Genomic DNA, 19,005 nt, shown 5'->3' with positions numbered 1-19,005 from the left:
TTTTTGTAATATTTTATGCTTTTTTGTTACAAAAGATATGCATAGACAAAAACATTATTGAAAAAACAATAATGTTTTTTCAATACACAAAACATTATTAGAGGGCTTTTTCCCTCCTGAAAACTTGGGTTTTTCATCCCTCAGAACAAGCAAACTGACCCCATGAACATAATTCAACAAACAAAAATACCCCCCCCCCCCCCAACATCAGGCTCTGTGACAAGTCATTTGGGATCACACACATAAAAGTTGTATCAAGTACAAGGCCAACCCTCAAATAGATGAGATAAGGCATAAGAGGAAGAAAACTGCAAACAGTACCTGTTAAAGTTAGAAACATTGCAGAGAAGAATCATTTCACACAGTGCTTTGAAGACCCAATATAATACAAAACATTGACCAGCTTTTAAATGCTTACACATAAAATTCTGACAATATTAAGCTAGAGACATTATGTAATCATATTAAACAATTACTTCAATAAGGATTACCATACTGAAGGAGAAAAAGAGAGAGAGAGAGAGACTGCATAATGTGGCCTACACAACTTTGTATGCAACAAGGTGCTATAGTAACACTTACAGTGCAGCTGTGAGAAAACATCTTATACTTTATCTTATACCAAGGTAAATGTAGATTTCGCTTTGGGCAGTTTAGTGGAGATGGTTTGTTTGATGGCCATAATTGTGTTTGTGAATGTCAGTTGAAAGCAGAATGTGTGGAGAGAGAGGGAGAGAAATAGAACTCTCAAGAAAAGAGATGGAAGGAATGAAGACTGAGTTGAGGAGGGTGAATGAAGATCTTAGGAGGATACAGAGGTTGGCTAGTATCAGAGGAATGAGAGTAGGTGTAAGAGAATGGCATCAGAGAGCAAGGGAGAGAAGAAAGCAAGAGAATAGGAGAGATAGCGGAAGAGAGGAAGCTGCACAGAAAGTCATGAAAATGTAGAAGCAAAGCATCAGAGAGAAAGTGGAACACAGGAAATTACAGAAAGTTGAGAAGGAGTGTGAAAGCAAGGGATAGAGAGGTGAGAGGAAGGAGGGAGAGTGAGAGAGAAAGGAGAGAGAAATTCGAAGCCCTAAGAGTCAGGAATGCCATTGAGAGAAGGATGAATGAATCATCAAATCTCCATACATGGAGTGTCATGTATAGAGATTTGATGATTTGGGAGGTGTGCAGAGTAGAGTACCAGAGGAGTGCTTGCCTGGTGAAACAATAGAGAGTGAAGAGGGCGTGAAAATATGGAGGAGATGGTAGTAATGATTGGGATGAATGACCTGAGAGGTAGCATGAATTGCATAGCAGAAGATTTGAGGTTGATGTTAGTCATAGTGCAGCAGAAATGTGTCTGAGGAAAGATAGTGAGTGTGTTGCCCCAGTATGATTATGTGGAGTGGATGAGAAAAGCAGTGAAGACAATTGGAAGTTTATTTTTCACTTGGTTAGAGTATAATAAATTTCGTTTAATCCTTTATCCAAGTGTGAGCAAACAAAGTTTGCGCCTAAAAGTATCTTCAGGACTGGAGTAAGGTGGTACAACACCAGGGCAACTCATTGCAAAGGTGGAGCAAGCTACCAACACTCCTGTCTCAGTATCTCCTATGATGCAAAACGCATCTCCTTGCGGATATGTCTAATGTTATGCATTAAGGGAAGGGCCACTACCCAGACTAGTTTCGACCTTTATTGAGGTCTCTTCAGTGGGAGCCAGGCCCAAGTGGAGATACCAGGAAGAAGCATTAGCAGGTCATCTCTACCTATGGGAGTTGCCAAATGTACCACCTTACCCCAGTCCTGAAGATACTTTCAGGTGCAAACTTTGTTTGCTCACACTTGGATAAAGGATTAAACTAAATTTATTATACTCTAACCAAGTGAAAAATAAACTTCCAACATCTTTCTCTAGATCCAGAGTAATTTATTAAAAAAGGGTGGCACACCATTTGGCAACTCCTATAGGTAGAGATGACCTGCTAATGCTTCTGCCTGGTATCTCCACCTGGGCCTGGCTCCCACTGAAGAGACCTCAATAAAGGTCGAAACTAGTCTGGGTAGTGGCCCTTCCCTTAATGCATAACATTAGACATATCCGCAAGGAGATGTGTTTTGCATTATAGGAGATACTGAGACAGGAGTGTTGGTATCTTGCTCCACCTTTGCAACGAGTTGCCCTCGTGTTGTACCACCTTACCCCAGTCCTGAAGATACTTTCAGGTGCAAACTTTGTTTGCTCACACTTGGATAAAGGATTAAACTAAATTTATTATACAGTGAAGACAAATGATATGATAGCAAGAATCTGCAGGAAAAGAGATCTGGAATGTGTGGATCCATGGAGTACGTTTGAGGATAGAAGAGAACTGTATGCAAGAGATGGATTAGAAGGGTGCAGGCATTTGGAGAGACTGTTGTTTTCTGGGTAAGTGAATGTGCTGAGACAGAGAAACTATAATTGCACAGGAGGAATGTTTCCAGGATGACCTTATATGGGGATAGTGGCTTGAGAAATGAGAGAGTTTACACTGAATTACAGAGCCAGGTGGAGTATAAGATGAGTAATAATGGTATGCATACCGGCAATACATTGGTTTCTCTGTATACAAATGCTGGGAGCATTAGGAATAAAGTGAATGAGTTTGTGGCATTGATTGACACAATCTCTCCAAAGGTTGTTGTATCATTGAAACTTGGTTAACTGAAGAGAATGATCTAACAGGGATAGAAATAAAAGGGTATAGCATATTTCGACACAATAGGGAAGGTAAATATAGTGGAGGAGTGTTACTCATGATAAGAAATGAATTATCCACTCTCAGGACAGAGAATCTCAGTGGAAATAACACTAATGGCTTTAAGAGTATGATGTGAGATAGATGTTTATAAAGACAAGATATTTAGTGGGATGTTGCTACAGACCAGGAAATATAGATGGTGATGAGCAGGAAATGTTTTGGAAATTTAGTTTGGCAAGCATAACGCAAGCGTCATTATGGGAGACTTCAACTATAGTAATATAAACTGGGCAGAGGAGACAGAAAGCAGTAATAAGGGAATTTAATTTTTTGGAATTTTTGAGGAAGAGCTGTCTTAGTAGGCAGCATGTAGTGGAAGGAATATAAGGATCAAGGAGTTTGGATTTGGTCATAGCATCAGAGGATCTGATTGTGACTGACATAACATACCTGCCTCCCTGTTGGTGAGAGTGACTGCATAGCCTTGACTTGGTGGATGAATATGCATGTGGAGGTGTCAAAACAGAAAGAATTTATGTGGAATTATAAAGCAGGCAACTATCTTAGAATTAGAAACCAGCTTGCACCAGTACAGTTGATGAAAGAATTTGAAGGAAAGGGGATCATTAGTGCACAGAAGATACTTAAACAAAAAATGTTGACAAAAATAAGATGTGTGTGAAGCTTGCTTGAAACAAAGCTGGCAGTCCATTTACAAAGGGAAGGAGGAATACCATATGATGGTAGCTTGGTAAAGGAATGATACCAGACTTGATAAAATGCTTTGGAAATCAAGAGCAACCATTTAGGCTTCTCCAAAGTTTTCCATGGCATGCAGCCAAAGGTGGGTGAAGTTGGCTAGATCAGCTGTGGAATTCATAGTAGTGATCACTAAGTAATTGGTAAGTTGAAGTATGGTTGGCTGTTAATGATTTTTATCATTATTTTTTTTTTTTTTTGAGTATTGATCAAGCAGTAGGGCAATATGTTGATGGTTGACTTTTATAACCTTTTTTTTGGAACAGGCTGGAGAAAAGCTTGCTTCCAAGCAGTTGGATAGATGCCAAATAAGTATGACAGCTTGAAGAGATGATACAGGATGGGCACAAGTTCTAGAACACATGTTTTTAGCGCAACTGGAGGAATGCATCAGATCCAGGAGATTTGTTGGTATTAAGGCTACTGAGTATTTTTCTGATGTCTTTCTGATAAAATTTCAGAGGAGGCATGCTGTGGATAGTTTGTGGTATAGTGGGAGAGATTTGGAGGTAAAAATATAAACTGATGCTAAAAGGTCTGCCTTATTTTTAGGAAATGTTACCATTGTACCATCAGGATGTGAGAGAGGTGGAAATATGGAATTGCATCCCATTACCTTGGTGAGGGGCCAGATTAGATTATTAGATCAGAGCAAGTGCTTGGATCAGGAGAGTGGAAGCAGTGATCAGACAATGACAAAGAGGCATAGAAATCCTGAAGATCATCTCAACTGGCACCCTTGAGGTACCATGAAATATGAGGCTGAGATTGGCTGGGAGAAGAATGATCTGTATTAAAAGAAACATGGACAAGAAGAGCTAACATCATTGGCATGTTTGGAAAGAGATTTGGTTAAGACAGATCCAGATGTTGGGAAAACAATGAAGATTATCTGGTGTTCTGGTAGGTAGGTGAACAATTTGCATTAGATCACTAGCAGAAAACAATTCAGCTTCTCTTCCAGCTTGGTCTGTAAATTGAAAGGCAGCTAGTTGTAATTATGGACTTTGAAATCTCCTATCTTCTGTCAGGTCTGATATCCCTGCTCAATCTTGAGCATGGGATATCAGAATATGTTTGGACCTTATGGAAGGCATCATGCAAGATGTAATGTTGAAAAATTTAGGTAAGCTGTAGTCATAGAGAATGCCAGTTAAGTTCAGTGGTAAATAACAGATCGGGTTTGGATTTCTGCAAGTGGTAGTGCAAGTCTTTGATCTGGATTCTGAGTTCCCATATACTTATAAAGTCTGTTTGGTACTGTTTTGTATGGAATGTTGTTTTGTTTGATTTTCTGGTATATTTATTTTTATTTTTTTCAATTTTTGTTATATTTTTTGTTGTATTTTTGTGGGAGTTTTTTTTTAACTGCTGTCTGTCAGTCAGTGAGTGTCTGTTTGTCCGTGTCTTTTCCTTGAATTGCAATGTACATGACTTATGACCACTTATACTTAAGATAGCCATCCCATCATAAGAAAAAAAAAAAAAAGAGATTAACATGTTCATATCATATTTAGTGCCAAAATAAACTTCTATTTTGTACATTGTTTAGCTTGAAATTGTGTAGCATGTCTGTGCAGGAAGAATATTGCTTGGAGGATTGGTGCAGTTTGATGTTCATTGTGGGGTGGATTTCACTATAGAGGTTAATTTTCATTTCAATACCAAGCTACCAATATATACAGACACTGTTTATTATTAGTTAGTTTAAATATACCAACCAAATATAAAATCTCCCTTAATTAGTGGTTTCTGATATGTCCTGAAACAAATCCCTTCCCCACACATCAGCATAGTTTTGGTTTCAATGGAAACATAGGCAGTAATTTGTGACATATCTGCCCCAAGGTCAAGTACAGCATGAGATGCTTTGTCTCTGCTCATTGCAGACGTGTTAATCTTATATTATTTTTGACTTCAGATGCTTCATCATAAAGTCTAATGAAAACTACTGTATGATAACATCTTTTCATTTGTGAGTTTTGGTGAGAGCGACCCTGTAGTCCTGACTTGGAGGATGAATAGGTATGTGAAGATAACAAAATAAAGAATTTATGTGGAATTATAAGGAAGGCAACTATCATAAATTTAGAAGCCAGCTTGCAGCAGTATAATGGGTGAAAGAATTTGAAGGGGGTCATTAGTGCATGGGAGATACTCAATAAAAAATTGTTGACAGCAATGACAAATTGCATATCTAAAGTGAAGAAGATAAAGCAGGTTGTAGTCAAATAGATGATAAAAGGAATAAAAGGGGAACTGGAGAAGAAAAACAGATTATGGAAACCATATAAAGAGAGAAATGGAAAACTGTTGAATGAGGAATATAAGGCTCAGGCTAGGAAAGTGGCTTAGAGTACGAGAAGAGACTGGCACTGCAATCCAAGCAGTTTTTTTGCTGAGTGGAAATGGGAATTGGTTGACCAAATCAGATGACAGATGAGCTATTTAATGATCACTTTATTAGAGTCTTCCATCCAGGTACTACAGGCTTTATTCCTAGAAGGATAATGAGTGGTGAAGCGTTAGAAAGGAATGAAGAGGTTGTATTCCGAATACTGAGTATGCTAAATGTCAATAAGGCAAGGCGACTACATGGAATTTCACGATTTTTCTAAGGAAATGTGCTATATAACTGACTGTGCCATTAATTTAAAGTTAAAACTTGGCTGTTTAAGGAAGGTTGAAATGGAGCAGATTTCGGAGAGTGAAAGCAAGGTAAAATAGTACCATTGAATAAGTGTGATGGTAGTGGAGGTATCAAACTGTAGACCTGTTTGTATTTCATCTGTAGTTGTTAAGATTTTGGTAAAAAAATTGGTAAACCCTCAGATACAGAATTGGGCAGATGATGACAATATTATTTATGTAGGTCAGCATGAATTTGTTAAAGGGTGATCTTGTTTTAGTAATGTGGATACCTTTTACAATGGAGTTACAAGAGTAATAGATGAGGATACGGCATACACTGCCTTTTTTTTTTTTTTTTTTTTTTTTCCTTTTTGATTTTTCCAAATCATTTGTCAATGTGCCACATGAAATTTCATTTTTAAGTTGCATCATATAGGTTTGGATATCAGGTTAATGGAGTGGATCGGTGATTGGCTCTCTGATAGATATCAGAGTTGTATATGGGGGAAGTATCGGGAGTAGGAAGGCTGCAAGTGGAGTTCCACAGGGTTCAGTCCTGAGACCATTGCTGTTCAATCTTTATGTCAATGATATTTTCACGGGACAATTCAGTTGTTTGCAGATGATGTGATGCTTGGGAGGGTCATTAGTAATAGTGCTGATGTATTGGATCTTCAATAGAATTTGAATAAGCTGGAAAGGAGGGTAAATTAATGTGAATCTCAGTTTAATGCAACTAAATGTAAGGTTTTAAATTTTGGGATCTACAGATTAGATGCTTCATGCTCAGTTGGTGGAGTTGTACTGGAAGAAAGGAATCTTGGGGGTGATTGTGAATGGAGATTTGAAGTTCCAAGGACATGTTGCAATGGTTGTGAATGTTAAGGAGAACATTGAACATGAGAGATAAAAGTGCACTGGTCCCATTGTATAAAGCCTTGATAAGACTACATAGTCTGGTCATTGGGATTTGAAGGGGATGGAGTAACCTTGGAAAGGGTGCAGAGATTGATTAAAAAAAAAAAAAATATACCAGTACAATATTGATTATGTGGATAGACTGATGGCATGGAGACTGCATAGTTTGGTTGATAGAAGGCAGGGGGGGAGGGATGTGATCAAGACATTTAAGCTGTTGAAGGGTTATTATCATATTAATGCTTTGGAAAGGAACCATCCCTGGAAATTGTAAAAGGATAAGAAGTAAGTTTTTATGCATGGAGAGTTTTAGGAGCAAGGATTGCATTTCTGAGATGGTGATGAATATGCAGATTGTGGATGAGTTTTTAAGGAATGGTATGATACACTTTGTGTTGACCTCCCATGATAAGTCTTGTGACTCCATGGAGGTCAGGAAAATAAGAATAATAATGATATTTCTTTGTGAAAATTGCCTTAAAGTGAAATAACACACCCACATACATGTGGGTGTGGGGGGTATTCTTTTTCAAGTGCCTCTATAGTGCAATTGGAAGAACGACAGTATGTTGTGCCCTTTGATTGGAAAAGGCCTAAGTTCGATTATTCTCGTCATGACAGGACGAATCTTTACATGGACTTTTTCAATGGAAAGTGAGTTAGCCGATCTCATACGGAGGTAGGTTTTTTTTCTCAGAAACTCGGGTTTTTCATCCCACATACAGACAAATTGGCCCTTCAGAACACATGCAATTTACAGACAAAAAATACTAGTTGTGGTGGGCAGTAGATGGCATTGATGTAGATGATTGGTGGTTGGGGTTCGGTGTGGCTGTGGAGACAGAGAGTTGTACAGTGGGTGTCCTCCCGTGATGAGTCTTCGGATTTCTTGGAGGTGGCACGGATAATAATAATAAAAATCCTACATCCTTTCTTTATTCCTACATCCTCTTATTTGAGGATTAAAATTTTGTATTAGTGAAGTAATTTCTTTATAATATTTTCTTATTTCTTTGTTTTCATTATATTTACTTATTAACTCTATTTTCCTCTTCATCATCTCTTTTTTGTTTTGATTACATATTTTATTTGCTTCCTTTCTCTTTTCTTGATATTTTTATCTATTAGCGCTTGTATTTCTTTGTATATATATTTCTTTCTTGCTTTATTTCCTTTTTCATTCTTTTATTTTAATTCTTTAATTTTTTAGCTATGTGGCCAGTAGGAGGAGAAATGACTGTGGAAGAATGAAATTGTGGGATAAAAATGGGAATAGAGTGACTAATGCAGAGGACATAGTGGAATTGTTCAATGAACACTTTATTGGAGTATTTCATCCTAGAGGAGTCAGTTTTAATGCTAGAGGAATAGGGCTGGTTCGAGGTTTAGAGGTACAGGAGGAGAGTGTGTTTCAGATACTGAGTACTCTGGATGTTAGTAAAGCTTTGGGACTGGATGATATTTCACCATGAGTTTTGAGAGAATGTGCTAGGGAACTGACAGTGCCTTTGACCTGGCTTTTCAAAGAAAGTCTGGCTTCTTGGGAAAGGTATCCATGGAATGGAAGGAAGGTAAGATAGTGCCACTGCATAAGGGCGGTAGCAGATTGGCAGTGTCTAATTATAAGCCGGTCTGTGTGTCATCAGTAGTTGTTAAGATCTTGGAGAACGTAGTGAGGGACCATATACAGCATTGGACAGATGAGGGTAATGTTATCTGTGAGAGTCAACATGGATTTGTAAAAAGGCGCTCTTGTTTTAGCAATATGCTAGCCTTTTATAATAAAGTTACAAGAACATTAGATGAGGGAAAGGCATATACTGCAATTTTCTTAAACTTAGTGAAGGCATTTGACAGGGTGCCACGTAATAAGCTGATATTTAAGTTGCAGCACATGGGTCTGGATGTCAGATTGGTCAACTGAATTCAGGATTCGCTGTCTGATAGGTATCAGAAAGTTGTGTATGGTGGAGCAGTTTCAAGGAGGCAGAGGGTTACAAGTAGGGTCCTACAGGGCTCAGTACTAGGACCTATATATCAATGACATTGCCAGTGGATTGCAAGGGGATATTCAGTTGTTTGCAGATGATGCGAAGCTGGGAAGGATTATTAGTAATAGTGCAGCTGTGGTAGCTTTCCAAGAGGATTTGAATAAGCTAGATAGATGGGCAAATAAGCTAGATAGATAGGCAAACATCGATGGGATGCTGCATTCTCTATGGATGGAGTTCTACTGGAGGAAGTAGGGGAGACAAGAGATCTGGGGTTGATGATTGATAGAAACCTGAAATTTAGGGAACATATTGCAAAGGTGGTGAAGGTAACACAGAGGATTGCTGCATTTATGAAAAGGACACTGACCTGCAGAGATAAAAGGGTTATCATTCCGTTGTATAAGTCTCTGATCAGACCACACTTAGACTCTCAGATTTGATCCGCAGGATTTGAAGGGGATAAATTAACTGGTGAAAGGATACAAAGACAGATGAAAAAAATGGTTTTAGGACTGTACAAGGATAATTATGAAGATCGGCTGAGGGAATGTGGACTGCAGAGTTTGGTGGATAGAAGAAGGAGGTGATATGATTGAGACTTTTAAACTGTTGAGAGGTGGTTACAGGGTTGACACTGGGGGAGTTCTTTCGCTTGGTTGAGCAGCGGGAAGGAGTGATGACAAGAGGCCATCCCTGGAGGTTACGAAAGGAAACTATGAGCAAGAGGGTGAGGAGTGGTTTCTTTGCATGGAGGGTGGTTGAATCGTGGAATGCATTGTCTAATGGAGTGGTGAGAGCGAGAACGGTCAATGAGTTTAAGGAGTGGTATGATAGACGTTGTGTTTCCTAGGGGGGGACTTCCCCTCGATGAATCTTGACAGATTTTATGTTCTTAGGAAGGACCTCCCACGATGAGTCTTTTGACTCCGTGGAGGCCTGAATAATAATAATAATTATATTTCCCTATTATTTGCTCTGCTACATTTATAATTGTTTTTTTTTAATTATCTTCCATTTATCTTCTATATTATTTTGATTTTCAAATTCTTTAATGGCCTCTTCTTTTTCATTGTATAATTTAATAGTCACTTTATTTGTTAAAGCTTCAGTATTCCATTACTCTTCAGTATTCAATTCAATTCTTTCCGCTTTCCCTCTATTTATTATTGATATTCCTTTGTCCCAATTTTGCACCAACCAACATGTGGTCAGAGTTGCAGTTTGCATCTCTAAATACTCTTACCTCAATAATTGATGTTTTCCATCTTTTAGAAATCAAAACATGATCTATCTGATTATACTCATCAGTTGCTGGAATAATCCATGTTCTGAAATGTATCTTTAAATGGAAAATTTGTGCTCAATACTCTTAATTTATTAATTGTTGCAAACTGAGCAATTCTATAACCATTAATATGATGAGATAGCAATTGGAAGTAAAGAAAATGAAATGAGGTAGTTGTCCCTCAAAAACTCATTTGAAGGACAACTACCTCAGATGAGGAGTAAGGGTCTTGGATATGATCATCTCACCAGAGGATGTAATTATAAATGAGGTGTCAAATCACCCTCCATTTTTTACCAGGGTTGTTGCCAGCAGTGTGAGGACCTCTGTGTGAAAAGGGTATATGTGGAACTACAAGGCTGGTGATTATGAAGACCTCAAGAGACAGCTTGCAGGTGTAGCATGGAATGAGGAGTTAGTTGGAAAAGAGATCAATGCAGCTTGGGTTGGGGGGGGGGATATTCAAGAACTATCTAGTAGAAGCAATGTCTGAATGTATTCCAAAGGTCAGAAGGTTAAATAAGGTAGGTGTGAAATGGATGAATGAAGAGATTAAACATGCAATACAGAGAAAAAAGTATTATGGAGACAGCATAAGAGAAGTGGAAATAACCAATTATATGAGGATTACAAAGACTAGGCAAGGTGGGTGACTTGGTTGGTAAGGGTAGCAAAAGTGAAGCATGAGCAGCAGTTAGCTAATGAAGCCGAAAAGAATCCTAGGGCGTTCTTTCGAGAAACCAAAAAAAAAAAGAATGATTATGCAAGGATGACATTGATTGGAGAAAATGGTATAAAGACAGCTGTTGCGGAATGTGTGGTGGAGATACTTAATGAGCAGTTCATAAAGGTCTTTCAATCTTGTGAATGTGACTACATGGAGAGATTGAGAGCAGTAGATGATGAGGAGGAGAGACAGACTGTAAGTGAACAAGGGGTGTATGGGGAGTTGAGTAAACTAGATATTAATAAGGTTGTGGGACTTGATAATATATCATGACGTATTCTGAAGGATGTGCAAGAAAGATGACATCTGTCTTGACATATTTTTTTAATATGAGTCTTGCACTGGGTCGAGTTCCAAAGGAGTGGAAGAAGGGCACTTCACTTATGAAGTGCCCTTCATAAGGGAGGCGATAGAACTCAGGCATCAAATTATAGGCCTATCTGTGTGTCAGGTGTTGTAGTTTAGTTTTTGGAGAAGCTGGTGAGAACTAGAATCCAGAAGTGAGTTGATAACAATGGAATTATCTTTGATGGACAGCATGGAATTGCTAAAGGGAGTTCATGATTTAGTAATCTACTTACTTATTACAATAAGGTGACGGCTTCCTTGGACAGAGGAGAGGGATACACAGTAGTAGTATACTTAGATTTTGCAAAGGCTTTTGATAGATTACCACATGATAAGTTCATAGTCAAACTAGAGCAGATGGGGTTGGAAAATAGATTATTGCATTGGATAAGAGAGTGGCTATCTGATAGGTAGAAAAAAGACACTAGTGGTGTGCCTCAGGAGGTTTGTTTTAGGGTCATTACTGTTTAACCTGCATGTTAACGATATTGGCGAAGATTTGGATAGGGGATATCAGTTGTTTGCATGTGATACAAAGTTGGGATAGAGAAGATGTTGTAGCCTTAAAGGAAAACTTGAATAAATTGAGTGAATGGGCACGAAAATGGGGATCCAAGTCCAATGTTGCAAAATGTAAGGTTTTAAAATTTGGGAAACAGAGATAAGATGTAGAAGTTATTCTTGGTGGGAATATATTGTTGGAAGTGGAGGAAATAAGAGATCTTGGGGTGATAGTGGATAAGAATCTGAAATTTATGGGACACGTTGCAAAAACTGTGAAGACAACACAAAAAATTCTGGGAATGATGTGGAGGACACCAACTTGTAGAATTAAGGAGATTCTTGTTCCATTGTATAAGGCTTTGATTAGGCCACACATGGACTATTGTGCCCAGATTTGGTCACCTGGTTTTCAGAAGGATGAAGAGATGTTCCAAAGGGTCCAGAGATAACTTACTAAGGCAGTTTCTGATCTCTGGAATGTCGAATATGAGGAAAGGTTGAGAAGATGCAATTCACAGAGTCTAGTGGTTAGGAAGAAGAGGGGTGATATGATAGAGACCTACAAATTAGTAAGGGGTTGTTATAGGATCAGTGTTGGAGAGGTTTTACAGCAAACGGTGGGGGATCAGGGGAGAACCAGAAGACATCCCTGGAAGCTATATCAGGAGGATGTGAGCAAGGGGAGTGAGAATTCACAACCCTGCATGCAGGGTTGTGAATGATGAATACCTTGCCTGAGAGTGTGGTGTCTACAGAGAATTTGACTGTGTTTAAGCCACTGTATGATGAGCCGTGTTTATGACAAAAAGACCTCCTAGATGAGTCTTTGACTCCCTGAGGTCTTGGAATAATAATAACAATAATAATTATCACTAGTTTCTTCATGTAGACTATATCTTCCAAACACTTCTTTATATATCTTCTTTCTCTAATTTAGCATTAAAGTTTCCTAATACAATCATAGCATGATTTTTACAAATCATCATAAAATTGTTCGATAACGTTTTCATCAGCATTCTTAATCAGTCCATAAATATTTATAAATATAACGTTATGAAATTAACCTTTAATATATATTTTACATATTCTCTGATTTATTGGTGTAAATCCTAATATTGATTTGTACACCTTTTTTGTTATAATAAAACCAACTCCATGTCCTCCACTAAAGTATAACTTATAATCTTTTTTTATTATAATTACTCCTTGTCCTTTCCATCTTATTTCATGTAAGGCTGTGATATCCATACCATATTTCAATAATTCTTCTGCTATATTTTGCATTTTACCAGCCTGTAATAATGTTGCAGAAAGAAACTCAAATAATATATTATAATAAAAAATATGTATACATTTCTTCTGTAACAATACATTCTTTACAGAGTACTTAATCATATTTAGTAAATAGTTACTGTACAATAAAAAGGGGAGAGAACAGTATAGAATGAACAGAGCAGGTACAGCATATACTGCCTGTTTACAAGATATATATATGCAATCTTCTTTTAATACATTGTAATGAAACACTGAATTTGCTCCTTTTCTTCTATTTTATGCATAGCTGATATTTGCATTTCCCATTCATCCTATAATTCTGTTCGAGTTTATTTACAGTTTACTTTGTAATTATGTAAACATAAGTTCTGTTAAAAATCTATAACTACTGTTAACTTTTATAAGCTTATTGATGCATATTTTGATATCTCTAGTTATTAGGAAAAAACAGGCTGGTTGCTATGCTGGTAGTGTTCATCGTATCTGCTATAGTTCATGAATATATTTTGGCCTTTACTTTTGGATTTCTATATCCTATACTGTTTGGACTCTTTATCACTTTCGGATGTAAGTATTAATTTGTATGCATACTTATTTACTTTATTAATAAGAGAAATAAATGTATAATCAAGTGATAAGAGAACAGTTTATTAATTTATTTTAGTTTGTATGAAATTCATGTAAGAAAAGTTTATATGAATCTTGAAAATCTTGAAAGTTTTATATCAAAAAAAAAAAAAAGCAACTAACGCCTTTTGGTTCTCGTATATAGGAAGTAGGCGAGGCCATTTTTTAGCCCTATCTAACTTTTGGAGACTGAGTGGGCAGTTCAATCTCCACTGGTAGCCAATCAGAGATTGGCTGGCCCAAGGCTATCACTAATTAATCTGCATGCAGTGAAGAAGGTATCTAGTAAGTGCCACCATCTGGTGGTCCCCAACCCTAACACAATGTTTTTTAATATCTGAAAATAGTGTGGGTTCGACAGCCAATTTTCTTGAGTTTACGGGACGAAAAACCAGAGTTTCTGGGAGGAAAAACCTGCTAGCCCATGCCAGAGATCAACTAACTCTGGAACTGGTCAAGAAAAGGCTTCGAAAAAGTTCCTGTAGTCGGCGACTAGATTCGAATACCTTTCATCGTGCGGTCAAGCGCTATAGAGTGCAAATGCCACTTCTACTGAGCTACAAGTCTTGTAATTTTAAGGGGAAGAAAGAGGGCAGGATGATGCTGTTGCATGAAGATGGTGGCAAAAAGGAAATTAAATTATAGACTAGTGCATTTTTACAGTGATAATCAAAGTAGAGAGAAAAGTTAGTTAGGTGAAATATTCTATGAAGGTGAGCATGTTTCATTTTAGGAAGAATCTTGTTTAATAATGAATTGGAACATTTTATAATAAGCTGATGATAGTTTTTCACAAGGGAAAAATGTTAGCTTAGGGAAATACTTCTAGATTTTGCAAAGGCTTTTGGTTTTTAGGTTAAAACAACTGGGTTTTAATAATCAATCAATCAGATGCGAAAGCAATATTTTAAGGATGGGCAGATTTGAGATTTATAAAGTGTTAGGAGTTGGACAGAAAACAAATAATGTTTAGAATGAAAAAAAAAGGGGGAAAAAGCTTCTTGGAGGCTTTAAAGAGACTACAAACGTGATGTGTTTATGCAAAAACAGGCTACATGCTAAAGTCAGCCCCAGAAGAAAAAACTAATCTTGGTTATTCAGTGGAGTGTTATCAAAAGCAAGTGAGAGTGAGGCGCAGTCTTTCTTCCCAGAAATAAGCAAGATTATGTTGATAGCATTAAAATTTACTAAACTATCTTCAAGATGTTCAAGCTCAAGTCCTCTGAGCACTACAGGGTTTTGTAAAGGAAGAAGAGTGTCATCAGCAGAACTATGAATAGCTCTTTTTCCACCTACATTCAAAGAATATAGGTAAAAAAAAAAAGGAGCTTTTTTTTGGGGGGGGGGGGGATAAGATAAGATGAGAAGGAACCATCTGCCATGACACACAGTGAATGACCAGAAACGAAGCTGGCAATTCAGCTTCCTCTCTGGTCAGGAGGAAGGCTATTAGATTGTAGCTTGGAATGAAAGTATGATGCCAGACTCAGATGCTTGGGAAATATCAAGCGTGACCACATGAGATTCTCCAGATCTTTCCATGGCCTGTGTCCAAAGTTGAGTAAGATTAGCAAGGAGGTCTGCCATAGAACAAGAATGGTGGAGCCTATAGTGGTGATCACTGGTTAACTGGTAGGTCTCTAGCTAGTGAAGAAGCTAATAGTTGATGATCTTCTCCATCACTTTAGAGAGCTAAGAAGGCAATGGTTGAATTTTATCTCCCTTTTTTTTTAGGAATAGACTGAATAAAAGCTTGCTTCCATGCTGGGATTGATGCCAGATGAGTAGAATATCTTGTAAAGGTGATACAGAATGGGTGTTAATTCTAAAGTACAAGGTCTTAGTACAACTGAAGAGAGAGATGCCATCTGGGCTGGAGGACTAAGTATTATCAAGGCTGTTGAGTATTTTTCTAATGTCTTCCTGTCAAAAGATCAGAGGAGGCACACTGAGGATGGATTGTGAAACAGTTAAATTTGAAAAAGATTTTTCATAGAATGGAGGGAGTCAGGTAGAACAAGAGGCCAACTCTGGAAGCTGTATGAGGAGAGTGAGAATGAGAGGGCAGAATAGGTTAGTTGCATGGAGAGGGTTTTTAGATGGGGTCAGTGACATTTAAATATGTTGGCAGCTAGACAGATAAGTGGAGTGCCAGTTTAATGTATCTAAATGAAAATCTAACAATTTGGAATTCAGACATGAAGTACTATGCCGGCAGGCTGGATTTTAGAAAAAGAATATCTTGATGTAATAAGTAGCTGAATTTCATGAGACAGATCGCAGAGGGATGGAGATGACACAGAAAAATTTTTGATGGTGAAATGGATGCTGGCATGTAGAAATAAGGAAGTAGTAATCCACTTAGATTAGGTCTTAATCAGACCACATTCAGACACTGAAGAATTCAGATTTGACTACTTGGATTTTGGAAAGATGAAACCGAAGAGAATTCATTAGTGGGTAACAACGATAACACCACAGCTTTGCAAATGCCAATTATCACCCTGAGAGAATATAATTTGCACAGCTTGGTTTGAATAGAAGGAAAGGGAATGATGTGATTAGAATATAAAAATTTGTACAGTTTTTATCAGGTCATTAGTACTGGGGTTATAAGTTTCTGTGATACCTCTCCTTTTCCACCTAACTAATTTCTGTAATCCACAAATCTTCAACCTCTCCTCATAAGCAGCATATCATAGACCTGCTTCCATCAGAGTCACTCACCTTTGGATCCTCTCTACCTCTTCCTCATTTCCAAGAAACCTAGTCACTCACCAGATCTGAATACACAGTAGCCCAGATGGGACTTATCAAAGTCTCATAAAGGTGTGTAATAACTTACTTATCTCTACTAGCCAGGGCTATTTTAGCCACTTTTGATGGCCTTGGAATTTTAACTGACAGTTTATCGGCACTCCCAAATCCTAAATCAATTTCCTGCAGCCCATCTCCATCAGTGCAGTATACAGCTAGTGATCTTTTTATCCCAGAATGCATACATAACCTTACACTTTGTCACATTAAATTAATAGCCATTCTCCTTTGCATATGGCCAGTCTATTAAATTAACCCTGTGAGATCTCTATATCATCTTGTTCCACCCAATTTTGCATCATCAGAAAACAACTGAATATTTCTTTTCAGTTCATTTTCTGTATGATTAATGTACAAATTAAATAGCAGTGGCCTGAGTACAAAGCCCTGCAGCACACTGCTAGTCACAGGCCTTCCCTTGGACTCTGCTACTGCATGTATTGTTCTCTGATATCTCTTCATCAGCCATTCTCTTATTCATATCACCAGCTTCATAGTTATTCCTATTTGCTGCAGATCATGTAAGTATTCCATGCAGAATCCTGTCTAATGTGTTTGCCAAGACCAGCATTATCACTATGTAGCCATTCCCTTCATCTGACTTGGTTGTTACCTTATGATAAAAAGTGAGCAAGTTATTGAGGCATTACCTACTCTTTTTATAAAACCTTACCCTCCCCTATACAGTATACCATTCCTGTCCATCCATTCCTGGATTTTTCCTTTACTCACCACTCCTGAGATGCTGACTGATCAATAATTTTCTACCTCAGTCTTTGAGCCTCCTTTATTATTATTATTATTATTTGTCACCTCCAGAAAGTCCAAAGACTCATCGAGGGAGGGCACCTACTCTACAACTCAGTTTCCACCACTCACAATCCACCAACTGAATGCAACTATGCCAACACCATCTACTGCCGACCACAACCACTAGTACTTCCACCAGTGGCGGCTCGTGGCTTGAAATCATGGGGGTACTGCAACTTTTGAAATATACATACACACTGTAAGTACAGTATATATGTGTTTGGATAAAATATCAAAATTATGGTAAAAATTAAAAAGAAAATTAAACATGAAACAATATTGTTTATTATCGATAAAATTATACAGTTTGGTATAATTCAAAATTACTTAAAAATAAAATCCATTATCATAACCCCGATAATGTTCTAAAATAAAAACTATAACAAATGTTATGTCTTTAATTGTAATGTCCAAATATTTAAAGAGATGGAGTAAACATGATAAGCACTACAAACACTCTACTACTGGTGCAAACTGCATATAAACAACAGTGGAACTGCGTGATGGACAGTGCTGCATTACGCTAATAGCTGCATCTCACTATGATGTGCATATGCTTGCGCACATAGCAATATGACACTGTGGTAAACACAGTGCTGCTAGCATCCTTCGCCCTCCTAAGTGTTGCAAGATGGATTTTTATTATTTTTTATACAAAATAAGAGAATTTTATGGGATTGTTGATGATAAAATTAAATATTACAAGCAAATATAAATAAATTAATAAATATATTTATATATCGAGAAAAAGTGGGGGTGCTGCATTGCCTATGCATGAGCTACCCCTGATCTGATTTCCACAGACAGTCACAAACATCCCTGCCCACAGCAGGATTCGAACCTGCAGCCTTTTGGCTGGAGAGTGGATACACTAACCACTGGGCCAGCCAGGCTGGCAATGGAATGGAACTGTTTCCTCCTCTTTCACAGAGAGAGAGAGACTTAAATAAATCTGGTCAAAGGTACTGCCAATTCCTCACCACATTCACATAATACATGAGCTGATATACTATCTAATCCATAGTTATATTCACATCAGGGATTTGTAATATCCTATTCACCTTTACTTCATCTACTTTTATTTCCATATTAACTCATGACACTTTTTATTGTAGTATATCCACCCAGATGATACATCTTGGTATTATCCAGGTCAAAATTATTTCACTGTAATCTAATCTTTAAAGATACATGAGGCATTACTATAAACAACAAATTACATGATAACCACAGTAATTTACTTTATTGAAATGAAAATACAAATTTGCCATTCTTAGACATCCTTCTTACGTTCACAGCCTCTGGTATTTTAACAACCAGTATTTATTGAAAATCTACCTTTACTAGAAGATACATTCATCAAAAGCCTGCTCATCATACCTCTCAAAAAATTGGTGTTATCAAGCCTTTAATTAATAAAGCGCATAATATGTGCTCTTCTCCCTCAAGCTTACAACAAGAACTTCTCACTATAAAAACGTTAATGGAATTTAATGGTTACGACCCTAATCAGATCCAACACATAATTGACTCCTGTGTTCCAGCACCTCAGGATTCGTCAACAGACCACAGGGTTCC

The 19,005-nt window shown here is 37.5% G+C and overlaps 1 protein-coding gene across 4 annotated transcripts in view; it reads left to right on the top strand.

Moving 5' to 3' along the window:
• The window catches only part of LOC150103699 (sterol O-acyltransferase 1-like), a 246,292-nt gene that overhangs the window by 202,400 nt on the left and 24,887 nt on the right, over positions 1-19,005 (top strand). For all 4 annotated transcript variants that reach the window (XM_090396650.1, XM_090396649.1, XM_090396652.1 and 1 more), the window contains exon 12: positions 13,608-13,740. In XM_090396650.1, coding sequence (XP_090252776.1) covers positions 13,608-13,740 — 133 coding nt within the window. The remainder of the gene's footprint in view (positions 1-13,607; positions 13,741-19,005) is intronic.

The sequence above is a fragment of the Typopeltis vanoorti genome, chromosome 8 (genome assembly GCF_054136105.1).
Source record: "Typopeltis vanoorti isolate ZY-2024b chromosome 8, IOZ_Tvanoo_1.0, whole genome shotgun sequence".
NCBI lineage: Eukaryota > Metazoa > Arthropoda > Arachnida > Uropygi > Thelyphonidae > Typopeltis > Typopeltis vanoorti.
The sequence above is the reverse complement of the archived record's forward strand: the minus strand, read 5'-3'. Positions and strand labels throughout refer to the sequence as shown.